This window comes from Melospiza melodia, chromosome 3, assembly GCF_035770615.1.
Source record: "Melospiza melodia melodia isolate bMelMel2 chromosome 3, bMelMel2.pri, whole genome shotgun sequence".
NCBI lineage: Eukaryota > Metazoa > Chordata > Aves > Passeriformes > Passerellidae > Melospiza > Melospiza melodia.
Window position 1 is genome coordinate 45,147,661 of NC_086196.1, and position 12,670 is coordinate 45,160,330.

The following is a 12,670-nucleotide window of genomic DNA, read 5'->3' on the forward strand; positions in this document are numbered from 1 at the left end:
GGCTGCTGACTGCAGTCCATCATAGACAGAACCGTTCTGTGTAGCTGCCACTGCCTTGCCATGCACATACCGACGATATCTGATTTTGATTATAGTCTCTCCTCTGATGATAGTGCTGTCTCGGGTTCTCCTGGAGACAAAGTCTTGGTCAAGTGAAAACATAAGCAATGGTGTAGTCAAGGACGAAGTCAGTCAGTCTCCCCCAGATTCCAGTCTATTGACTCTTCTTTCTTCCTCATTTGGAGTGAACTGAGAGGCCAACGATCTCCCTTTAAATGAGCATAACTTACTGTATTATGTTAGTCTAGACAAAGGAAATCAAATTAATTAGCAGAAAGACTGCAAATGTGCTGTGGAGGAGGACCTGTCATTAGAGTACCTCATTCAGGCTCCTGTGGCTTGCTGTGTATTCAGAATGATAGCTCTGGTCTTTCTCTCTGCAGAGGAGAAATAGAATAATACTAGGCTTCAATTAGTGACAGAACTATAATTCAGTCATGGGCAAGGAGAGGGGGAGGTGAGTAGGAAGATGACTGCTCTGCAAAGCCTAAGTCATAAAACATAAAATCCTAATTTACACATGGCAACAGATCCTTCTGTGATTGAATTACAGCCTGCATATTCAGTAGTGGGTCAGGTCTGTAAACCAGAATACAGACAGAGCAAATATTTACATTCCGTGTGTAATGACAGAGGGAGAATCACTGATCTGAGCATGAATCAAAGCCACGAGAACATAGATGTGGGACAGCCACGTGTTGCCAGCAGTGTGAAGTGGGAGGAGTGAAGTAAATTTCCAGTATTTGGATGTTAAATTTCCTACAAATCATCCTACAGCATTTAACTGAAAATTTGTCTTCTATTTACTTTTAGTTGTGACACACATGCCAATAACAGTGTGTAAATGGCAGTTTTCCCTTTTATTCTGTGTGCTAAATGTTTTCTAATATTTCTGGAAAATTAATTGAAATGTATAGGTATTTAGCATTTCATGTTGACAGTGCATATATAATTCAAATCTTATTTGTATTCCTGACTTCATAACATCTCAAAAGATTTTTTTCTTTTGACAGCTGTTGAGCTAATGTGATTTTTTTTTGGTCCATTTGACAACTGTGACAGTCAAAAAGGTTACTGTCACTTTGGAAATATCAATAGACACGTCGTGAAGTAAAAATTTTTTTTTATGTAGTAGAAAACAACTTAAAAACAAGGGTGAAAATATTTGCAAACTGAAGAACTTGCAGCAAGGCATCAACTGGTGGATGGACTAGGGTAGGCAAGAAGCCGTGTAACTCTAAAGGTTTTCAACTCCAAATGTCACGTTTGTTCATGGGCTTGCAAAAACACAGAAAAAATCTCTGTCAGAGCACGTGGTTTCTGCACTTTTCAGCCCTTATAGGTGCTAATGATGTTTCAGTTGCATACATCAAGTTTTTCTTGTAGACACCCTGAGTGAGCTGGTTCCTTTCAGAGCAGAGCCCACAGCTGAGTTAAACATTTGAAACAAAACTAATTAAACAGGGATAGTGAGGGGGCATTGGTTAACCCACAAAAAGTAACTGCAAAAGTAAGCCAAGCAGAGGGCTGGTGCTCTTAGGGAAAGAAGAAGAAAACCTCTGGTAATTCTCCAGCTGAGTTTGTGAACAGAAGGGGTTACACAATATTACAGGATGAACCCAAGGATGATACTGTGTGTGTTGTGCAGCAGTGACTTGTTCCTGCTTGGCATGCATCGACACAGAGTGCAAACAAGCTTTACACTGTTGGGCCTGGGTGAGAGAATGTGTTAAAGAATGTATGAAATGGATTTGAGGTGACCTGCTGCCGTTTCAAGGTGTCTTGTGTTACATGTGAACATAAGAGCTCACGAACTCTGATTTTCTATGGATGTGTTCAGTGTGCCAGTCCACCACAGTAACCCTAAACGTTCCCTTTACTACTCACACTCCTGCTCTAAATTCTGATACCACTGACTTGTTCTGCCCATCTCCTTCCCTGAAATATTTTTCATGCCTCTTTGTGTACCCTAGGAGATAAAACACTCTTAGTGCCATGCAGTAGAAGTTCCAAACCTGCCTTGCTGTCCAACCCATTTTAAATTTGGCAGAAGGAAAAAAAAAATTAATTGTGAGGAGTTGGCAGATGTGTTGCTTATAAACTGAAGGAAAGGCAAAATAGGATGAGAGGATTCCCTAGATTTAGCCTCACTGAGGAGTTAAAAGTACTTTTCTGTGACACTAATAACTCTGGGAAGGCTCGTAGTTATGTGTTTGCATGGCATAGACCTGGTTGGAGCTAGCAGGCTACATGGGGTCAGCACTTGTTTTATTTGCTCGTTAGCACAGACCTTCTGCAGTCTGTCCCCAGAACTGCTGCAAGTTTTAGTCAGGAGGACTGATGCCTCGTCAGGCCCATTTAATCAGAAATAAATGTAAATGAAAAATGCTCCAAGCAATAAATCTATGCCATTTTTAAGACAACTATATGAAAATACAGCTGGAATGGTTCTTACAAGTGACAGATTGGAAAGTAGTGGGATATATAGCTGAAATTTTGTTCGTATGGTTATTTGCATACTACCTAATAGAAAGATTAGCCTGTGGGATGTTGGGATAGGACCAATTCTTATTTGAACCATCTGTGTTTCAGCTCTATAAATAGGATACTGGCTTACAAAAATTCATAATATAAAGACTAGACCATCAATAACATTTTAGATTTTTCAAACAGGAACAGGACCAGAGTCATAATGTGATAACTGAGGATAGCATCTTGACAGAGAGCCTGAAAGAATAAAACTATCTGAATCTACCAGATCTGGAAATTTTAAATGTTACTTCTCTGCTGGTTAATCTAGTGTTTCTTTTATAAAAGATTGCATGCCACCTGTTGATTTTTAGAAGTACTTGCATTTTCCTGATCATTAAGAGAAGCAAGCACTTCTTTTGAGCACATTTATGATGCTTTAGAGACCTCAGTTTTCTCCTAGAACAGACCTTGTTCAAATGCTCTCTTTTTAGAATAGTGCAAGTACAGTAAGGAACATATATTGAAGAGTAATGGTCATCTCCCTTATTGAGGCTAGAAAATGAGCTGTGCATTCTAAAAGTAGTGTGTTGTTTGAAAATATGAAGAAGTGAAGCTCCTAACTCCATCCCTGTTCTATCATAACTCAGGGAAACTATATTGGAAATTTTCATACAAAACGATTTTCATTTACAAGAGTATGATGTTTTTAAAGAAAAGCTTGCCTAAGGGTAACAAATCTCTGTTTGTTTGCAAAAAGAAGAGTATTGGTGCCATGCAGTGCAATTGAAAGATGTTGGATACAGTCCATTCTCAGTTAATTTCTGACCTCCAGTAAATCACTTCCCCTCTGAGCTCAGTTCTGGTCCCGCCATATGTTGGTCACCAAGTCAGTCTACAAACATTTGAATTTGTGTTGTTTAGTCAGGCATTGGTCTTGGATGAGATTTCTATGTTCTGTTGTAATGCAAACAACAAAAATATAATTGAGACTGTTCATTGCAAAATAGTCTTTTGTAGCATCGATTCTCCAGTGAGGAAGCAACGAAATGAGCTATTGTATTTAAATGCTGAACTTTCCCCATTCTTGTGTTGACTGTCCTCCATTCCAACAGGCTGAGGGATGGTCACAAATGAAGACATTTGCTCAAGTCACCGCTTCCCTTCATATTTAGTTTTTAGTTTCCCAAGGGCAGAAGTCTGCTGTTTTCTCCTGAATGAAATGCAGCCAAATGGGAGTGTAACAGCTGCCTTCAACACAGAAGAATAAAGTTAAATGTAGGCTGCTTTTACTTGCTGTTTTTCAGTTTTACAGAACTGACTTGCCTCTTTGGGGCTCTTTATCTTGTGCTGTAAAGCTCAGAAACACTGAGAAGGAGACCAAGTATCTTTTCAACTTAGTTTGCTCTTGAGGGGAGACATTTTTTAAATTCATAGGAGAAATATCAGTCCTTTCCAAAAAAGATCTTCTCCTTGTATCCATTCCTTCCACCCCCTGACTGTAGCATTCTTCAAAACCAGGTTGTGAGGAAGAGAATCAGCCTCATGGACAGCTAGCAGAAATCTGGTTTTATTTTGTGGGTTTTTCCCTCCTCCCACTGCCCCTTTTTTCCCCCAGTGTTGCATATGCTGCCAGTACTGATGACTACCCAGACACTTCTGCGTAGGACATCTCACTCTGCTTGGGACAATTCACATGTGCTCACCAGGCAGACATTTGTCTGTGGTTGGTTCTAAAACCACAAGTTCCTGAAGCTGAAATAGCAACAAAATTTAGGGCTTTTAATCATAATGATACAAAAAACCCCCCCTTTTTCCAGTTACCTGCTAGTATTCAGAGTTATGCGTGTTCCTAATCCCCTAAAAAAGGCCTTTCTATATTACCACAAGTACTGTAGGATGACTTTGCTTTTACATTTCTTGCAGCTTTCGTTCCTTCTCTTTATTTCACTTTTCCTGTTTTAAAATGATAAATGCTGACACAATTGTTGAATCAAAATCTTTGCTACTGATAAATACAGCATCATATGAAGCTGATAGTACCTTTATTCACTATATTACCTGGCTAACATTTAGCCTTAAAAAAACCCAGACCAACAAATCTTGCAGCATTGTTTCCTACGCTATTTTTTTCCAGTTGGGGCCTTAGTAATTGCATCTATTATATGTGTGTGTGTTTTTTTGGGAAGCACTGGTATTTATCATGGACATAATCACAGAGGACAAGTAAGGTTAGAAGGAACCACAGTGGGGCATCTGGTCCAACCTTCCTGCTCAGACAGGGTCATCCTAGAGCACATTGCACAGAACTGCATCCAAACAATTCTTGAATGTCTCTAGTCAGGGATAATCCAGCACCTCTCTGGGCAATCTGTTCCACTGCACCCTCATCCACACATTCAAGAAGTTCTTCCTCATATTCAGATGATACTTCCCATGCATCAGTTTCTGCCTGTTGCCTCTTGTGTTATTGCTTGGCACCACTGAGGAGCCTGGCTTCATCCTCTTGGCACCCTCCCTTCAGACTCTTTTAGGCATTGATGAGGTCCCTTCTCAGTCATCACTTCTTGAGGCTGAACAGGCCCAGCTCCCTCAGTCTTTCCTCATAAGAGAGATGTTCTCACCCTCATCATCCCTGTATCCCTCCACTGGCCTGCTCCAGGAGCTCCATGTCTCTCTTGTACTGAGGATCCCAGAACTGGACCCAGCATTCCAGATGTGCCTAACCAGGGTTGAGTAGAGGGGCAGGATCACCTCCCTCGACCTGCTGGCAATGCTCTTCCTAATCCATCCCAGGACACCTTTGGCCTTCTTGGCCATGAGGACACACTGCTGGCTCTTGGACAGCTTGCTGTCCACCAGGACTCCCAGGTCCTTCTCCTCAGAGCTGCTTTCCAGCAGCTCAGCCCCCAGCCTGTGATGGTGCAGGGGCTTTTCCTCCCCAGGTGCAGGACCCTGCTCGTGCCTTTGACAAATTTCAGTCAGTTCTTCTCTGCCCAGCTCCCTTCCCTGCCCAGCTCCTTCCAAAGGACTGCACAGCCCTCTGGGGTACTGCCCCCTCCTCCCAGCTTTGTGTGGTCAGTGAACCTGCTGAGGAGGCACCTGCCCCTTCACCTGAGGCATTGATGGACAAGGTGAACAACACTGGGCCCAGTGCTGGACCTTGGGCAACACCACAAGTGACAACACAACCATGTGCCACTGGGTACAACCCTCTGGGATCTGCCATTCAGACAGTTCTGAATGCACCTCACTGTCTGCTCATCCAGCCTGCACTTCCTGACTGTGCCCATGAGGATGTTGTGAGGGATGGGGTTGAAAGCCTCACTAAAGTTGTGGTAGACAACATCCACTGCTCTCCCCTCATCTATACAGGTTATCATTTCATGGCAGAAGGCAATCAGGTTGGTCAAGCATGATTTTTTATTTATGAATCCATGCTGACGTCTCCTGATCACCATTCCTGTGGCTAGAGATAGACTCCTGAATGAGGTGCTCCGGGTTGAGGTGAGGCTGACTTTTCTCCGGGTTGAGGTGAGGCTGACTGGCCAGGGGCTCCTTGGGTTCTCCTTCTTGCAGTTTTTGAAGACTGGTGTGACATTTGTTTTCTTCCAGTTCTCAGGCACCTCTCCTGACTGCCATACCCTTTCAAAGATGATTGTGAGCAGCCTTGCTATGGTGTCCACCACTTCTTTCAGCACTCATGGACGCAGGGCCCCGTCAGGGCCCATGGACTTGTGGATGTCAAATTTGCTTAGGTGCTCTCTAACCCAATCCTCCTTCCTTCCACCAGTCCTTTATGCTTGTCTCCTGGGTCAGAGATGCCTAAGAGATGTCCTATGAGACCAGTGCAAAGATGTTCAGTCACTCTGTTATCAGCATCCCCACTCCATTTAGTAATGCATCCACATCGTCCTTGGTTTTCCTTTTGCTATAGTTACGTTTGAAGAAGCCCTTCCTGTTCTCATTGACTTACTTGGCCAGATTTAATTCCAGATGGCCTCAACCTTCCTTGTCTCATTTCTACTTCCCTGACAACCTCTCTGTATTCATTCCAAGTGGCCTAACCCTATTTCCATCTCCTTAATCATAAAAGTATGTCAAAATACCAGGGCTGTCTTCATCAATACTTTCCTTCCCCTCTCTCTGGTCTTCTGGAGCTACAGTTTGCAACCAGGTTCTTCAGTGACCCTCCTCACAAACTTCTGGTCCTGGTTTAAAAAAAGAGAAACTTCTTTCTATTCCTCCAGCACTAATACTCCTTAAAAAAAAAAGAAACAAAAAAACCCAAAAAAAAACAAAAAAAAAAACCAACCCAAAAACCAAAAAACAAAAAAATCACAGGTTTAAATGCTATGCAAGATAAGAAGAATTCAGCCTATGAAGAGGTGAATACTATAAATCAGTGAAACAATATTTTATACAATATTTAGGTCAATATACTTTGTGGCAGGATGAGAGTGCAAAGAAGAACTGCTGGAGTAGTGTGATCCTGTAACACTGATGAAATGACCAGATACATTTAAACAAGGTTTGAATGAGCTTCTGTTAAGTTCTGGAAGGGAAGAATAAAACATGAATTTCTGCTGGCAGTAAAGGCAGATAAGAAAGAGAGAGGACAAGATGAGAAGGAAAAATCCAACATTCAAACTGGTTAGTTTTAGTTTCAAGGTTGGTTTACTTTCCAGTTTTCTTCATTATTTCTTCTGTATATATACATGTTATATATAACATGTATATAATATGTTATAATACATAACATATTGCTGAATAATTGGCTGAATAATTGGTTCCTCTTGTATTTTTGTGCATGGATCAAAAATTCTTTTAAACTCCCTGTCTTTTCAGGGAAAATTCAAGGTAAAGGTCTTGGTAGTAGAAAATCTATTCAGTGAGAGCTGAATTAGTACAGTGGAGCATCCTTTCAACTAGCGTAGACTGTCTCCACCAGTGTCTTTTACACACTTCCATTTTGTTGATGATTTACTTTATTTTTCAATACTTTAGGTTCATTGTTTGCAGGAGCTACCTTGATAAGGAGAACTTCTAAGTTCTGGCATTACTGGGGAAATGCTGTCCTGAAGAATGCAGGCTGGCATTGTTGAAAGCTAACTTCATCTCCCCCTTTCGAAAAACAAAGCAAGAGCTTGCACAGTAGAGTGTGACTCCTGAGACGTCCAGCCTGCAGGAGAACCTTGCCTGGCTCCTTCAAAGCTTTGTGGTGTGCCCTGTAGGCAGTCTTGGCTCTCTGGGGGAGAGGTGTTGGTGCAAGAGAAGAGTGTGGATCTCCTTTGTGGAAGGGAGAGAGGAGGATGGAGAGGAGGAAGGGTCTCCATTCAAGTGAGGGTACTTGAAATTTATTAAGTCTGAAAGAAATGTTTTCCCCCCAGCCGTCCTCTGTTAGGGCTGTGATGCAACAAAATAGCTTTCTTTCAAATCACTGTAGAAGGTTCTTAGAGGACAAGAATGGAAACATTTCTGCCTGTAAATTGTAGTAAGATATTTGTGTTTAAATAATTACTGCCTTTTTTATTTAGTGCAGTGGTTTTGAAAAGTGATGTGTTGTACTCCCTGGACATGGTAACTACTGCTACAATGCAGATCTGAATAACTGAATCCTAGTTGCAGTATTGTGGTTTCTACACTTTTAAAAGTTTGGTCTGCCCAGCCTCCTGCATGTTTTGTTGTTGTAGCTGGCCTCACTCTTGGCAATTTAGTAATGGGAATCTATTAATGATGGAATGATTTAATAAGACACCCATGTCTCTGCAACAGGAGATACAGTACAGTATTCAGTTATTGCTAATGCTCTTGTGACATGGGAGAAATAGTTTCCAAAGGATAGTTAAAAGAGAAAAGTTAGCACCAAATACCTCCTTTGCACAAAGATGCCTGATTAGTCTTTATTGAAGTCTTTATGAGAACATTGTACCATTAGAATCATGCCTAACTATTAATAAATTAAATAAATAGCATTTTTGGCTTCCTGGTAGAGAATTAGATATTTCCTGGCTATCCACATCTGTTGCTAAAGCCAAGTTTTAGTTCTTTGAAAAGCTATTGCCTGGCTTGTCTTCAAGGAACACTTCTTGTGTCCCATCTTAAATGTGAAAACTAACCATGTACATTGTGTTCTTATATTATTATACATATGACTGGTTTATACAGATTCTTTTTCTGACTAGGTCTAATAGGAAAGTAAAAGGGCCCTAGAAAAAACTTTTTTGGAACAGGGCTTCCTGCATTTAGCCATGCTCAAGTGATCTCTAAGGAGAGCTCTCATGTCTCTGAAGTTTACAGGGTGGAAACTGGAAGCAGGTGATACGGGTGGTCAAATGTGGCCGTCTGTGTATTGTACTACCTAATGGGACCTGATTTAATCTAGTCTGTAATGCCTGCCTTTTGCTGGTAGTCACAGAGAAATATTTGTCCAAGGGAAGCTCTTCTGCTCTTAATTAAATAGAATTTTTTCAAAAAGCAGAAAAAAATCTCTGAATTTTTTTATCTACTTCCCAGCCACTGGCTCTTACAGTACTTGAGACTGTACTTCTGATGGGTGTATGATAGGTTTATAGTACTAAATCTTCTTCATGAATCCAAACTCTGATTTAGCGGAATACACAGAGTCTCAAATTCCATGGTAAGACAGATTTTGCAAGTTTGGATTTTTTGGTTGTGGGTTGGTTTTGTTTTGGTTGGTGGGGTTTTTTGGTTGTTGTTGTGTTTTGTTTTGTTTTAAATTGCCTACAACTTTTATTTCTGAATTCCCTCCACAAAGGTCTGGTGAAGAGATGATTGTATGATACCTATATCAGAGTTGGATGCTTCCAGGAATGCTGATAATGCTGAGTGCTTTGTCTGTGCTACAAAGTAGGTGCTAAAGGAAGCAGTGGGTCTCACACCTCCTGATTTCTGAGCAGCTAACACAAAATATCACAATGATCTTTCAGTTACATCCCTCTTTCTTTCTGTCCACTTGCAACCTTGAAGTAGGCTGATCTTCAAAACAGTAATTCCCAGTAAGAATCTTCATAGTGAGCTGAGAAACTGGCTGTGACTTTGAAAACTGGATGAAACATCAGAGCAGCCACTCAGCACAGATGGGCATGGGTGTTACCTCCTGCCCTGCCTTTCAGACCATAGCACCCACTTCTTCTCAGGGAGACTTCTCTGAAAACTATGACCTTGAATTCTGAAAGCAAATCCATTGCTCCAATGCAGAGAGAACTTTCTTAAGCACAAAACTGTAAGCAATTTTGGGGGTTACATTACTGCCTGTCCTGCTCTGGAGCTGGATTACTTTCAAGAATGCGTGAGTTATAGGGCCAGGAGATCGGTATGGGAAAGGGAGCCTGGATTGGTAGGTACTTTAGGACACAGTAACTGGGTGCAAATAAGAAATAAAGCTAGGGGCAGACACAGTGATGCTGGGTCTTCCCCTTCCAGCAGTGACGTGACCTCTGAATGACAGAGCTGGGTTTTGACAGTCTTGCTTCCACGCCTAGGATTTTTTACACTTCTGAGCCTGACAGCCCAGCTCCAGCATGTTGGGTTTGATGAGTTTATGAACTCATACTTGATGCTGATTTCCTTATCTCAGGGAGAAAAAACTTGCCACGTGATATATAAATGCAGCCAAGCCTTGTTGGGTGTCTTGTCTAAGGTTAAGTAATACTCAGCTGGAAAAAAGGTGTGGGGGGGACTGGCAGCACCTGGCAACAATGCTTGAAGAAGTTGAAAACTGTCACAAGGGACCTGCCACTAGGTCTGCTATGGGGACCCCCAGTGCAGCAGGAATGGGGGGGCCCAGGCTGGCGCTGGTGCACATTGTAGGGGCGTTGGTCTCTTGAGGCAGTTCTCACTTGCATGGTCTCAGCCACATGCTGTTTCATTCTGTTCCATCTAAGTAGGGCAGAGCAGCCCTGTCCTTGCCAAAAGCCAGATTCTTCTCCAATACATTTTGTGTTTCTTCTCATCTCGCTCTGTCTGCAGACAGACAGCATTCACCGTCCTGCTTTGGGCTCAAATTCAGTTTGCCAAAATGTTCTCTTTCTCTGGGAGTCCTGAAGTTTCTCTTCTCTTTGCATGTGAGTGCTGAAAATATATGTGTAGTCCTTGGCAAGTTCCTGGCACCGTGTGACCTTGTTTGCACCCTTACTTGCTTGAATAGGGGATTTGTATGCCAGGGCTTAGAAAGGGGTGATTTGCAGGCTAGTAAGGGGTAACGCTGTGATTAGAAATTCCACGATCTGACAGAATGCACATTTGACCTGCTGGCGTAGAATAGATCATTACTCCGTTATGTAAATATTTTAAATTCAAGTTTGATAAGGATCAATGAGAAATAGGTGGTGTGTTCCTACCTGTCTGTAGAAGTACTTGCTCATATTGCAGTGTTTGGTTTATAACTGTACAATAGTGGCTTTGATTAATAATGCTTTATTAGTTATAAACACAGACTTACTGAATAAATCCTATTTACTCTATTGAGTGACTCTCCATGCCTACATAAAACCATTTAAGCAATTAGAATACTGCTATAGTATTTCTCTATATTGTAGACTTTGTTGTTAGTTCTCTGTCAGCTTTCCTGAATTCCTACATAGGATTTCTGCTTGACCACCACTCTTGGGACAAAAAGGAAACATGTCCTTTCAAGTTTCATTTTATGAAAAGAAAGGGCAGGCGTGGTAACACAGGGTTTCATAGAATTGTAGAGCCGTGAAAGTTGGAAAAACCCTTAAAGATCATCCCAAGAAAAGAGGAGGGGGTGGGGGAAAGGGTGTGTCTCTCCTTCTGACCTTTGCTGTCCTCTTCTGTGCCAGGATCAGAAAAATGAGACTGGAGGGGCAGTATTTGTGTATCAAAAGAGTAGAAGAGTATGCCTGAGAAATGTGGCATAAGGCATCTTGTGGAGAGCTCACCTCTGTCTTTTTCTAGAAGACAAAGGTTTGTAAATCTGGTTTCTTTTCCTCCCCTTTCTGTATAAAACACAAAGCACTGGGAATCAGTTGTTTTATCTACTACTGAAATGCAGCCATCAGTGCAGAATAACATGAGAACAGTTTGAAAGGAAGCATGGAACACTATATTCAACTGAAACTAATTACCTGATTAGGTTTTGGCCTGGCTGTGTGGGTTGACATCCAGTGGACTTGGCGACAATACCTGCCTGTAAAGCCAAGTCTAGTCTTGCTTCGTTTAAAGACCTTGGACAAAACTTCTGGACTTGCATGCTGAATGCTAAGCAGTGTGAAAATAGGCCACTGATTTAAAGTACCCATGGCTACACTGGGTGTTCAGTGGGGAGATGGCATGGTTGCAGATAAATGAACTTTTTTGTGGTTTAGAAGCACTGATTTCCATTTAAAGGTGGCTCTCTTTCAGGCATACACTTGGGTGATATTTAACTCTGCATCAGAACATCCTCTGTTTACAACTATACGATTGGCACTTTTGTTTCCTTCAGCACTTCAGGCTTCTCCCCTTAGAAACTTAGCCCAGGTCTGACATTGAGATCTTGTAGACTTAGAAAATAACCTTAAGCAATGTTATCTATCTGCTAGAGTAGTTCCTTTTCTTTATCTCCACAGAAGTTAAACATGTTAGGTCTGCTTTATTAGGTGAGAAGCATTTGTTACTGTTATTCTTGTCTTCTTTTGCACCTTTACTACAAACACTTTTTTTGATCTTTTGGTGTCATTGTTTGGAAAGTGGCATGTTTTCCAGATGACCTGTGCAACATCCTGAACATTAGACATTAGACACACTAATTACCGGTGTGATGGTAGTTTTTTGCCTAGGTATCTCTCTAAAGGAAAAAAAAAAATAAAATCATTCCAATGATTAAAATCATTGGAAGGGATTGAAGCTTTACTGTGAGGAGAGGGGTAAGTCTATCTTCTGTACACTATAAAAATATTCAGTCAGAATAAAGAAAGATTTGGATGGGAAGCTTCTGTGCACCCACTTCTGGCACTGAAGAGCCCCTCTGTTCTCTTTTCCCAGGGAGACTGGTATGAAATGAACTGCCAAATGAGCAGTTCACTAGTGAGACTTTATAAGGAAATTTAGTACACCTAGTCTGATGTTTTGGAAGCACATTGAGACTCATTACTAAAATGAATTGGACAAGAGCTGG

The 12,670-nt window shown here is 41.5% G+C and overlaps 1 protein-coding gene across 3 annotated transcripts in view; it reads left to right on the plus strand.

Moving 5' to 3' along the window:
- The window catches only part of GREM2 (gremlin 2, DAN family BMP antagonist), a 40,914-nt gene that overhangs the window by 24,497 nt on the left and 3,747 nt on the right, over nt 1–12,670 (plus strand). The window contains exon 1 of one of the 3 annotated variants that reach the window (XM_063151569.1): nt 10,523–10,616. The exons of 1 other annotated variant lie outside the window; for it this stretch is intronic. In XM_063151569.1, the coding sequence (XP_063007639.1) occupies nt 10,615–10,616 (2 nt within the window). In that variant the 5' untranslated portion in view covers nt 10,523–10,614. Of the gene's footprint in view, nt 1–10,522; nt 10,617–11,354; nt 11,479–12,670 lie in introns of those variants that run through there. One more of the 3 variants, XM_063151568.1, reaches the window with a different exon arrangement.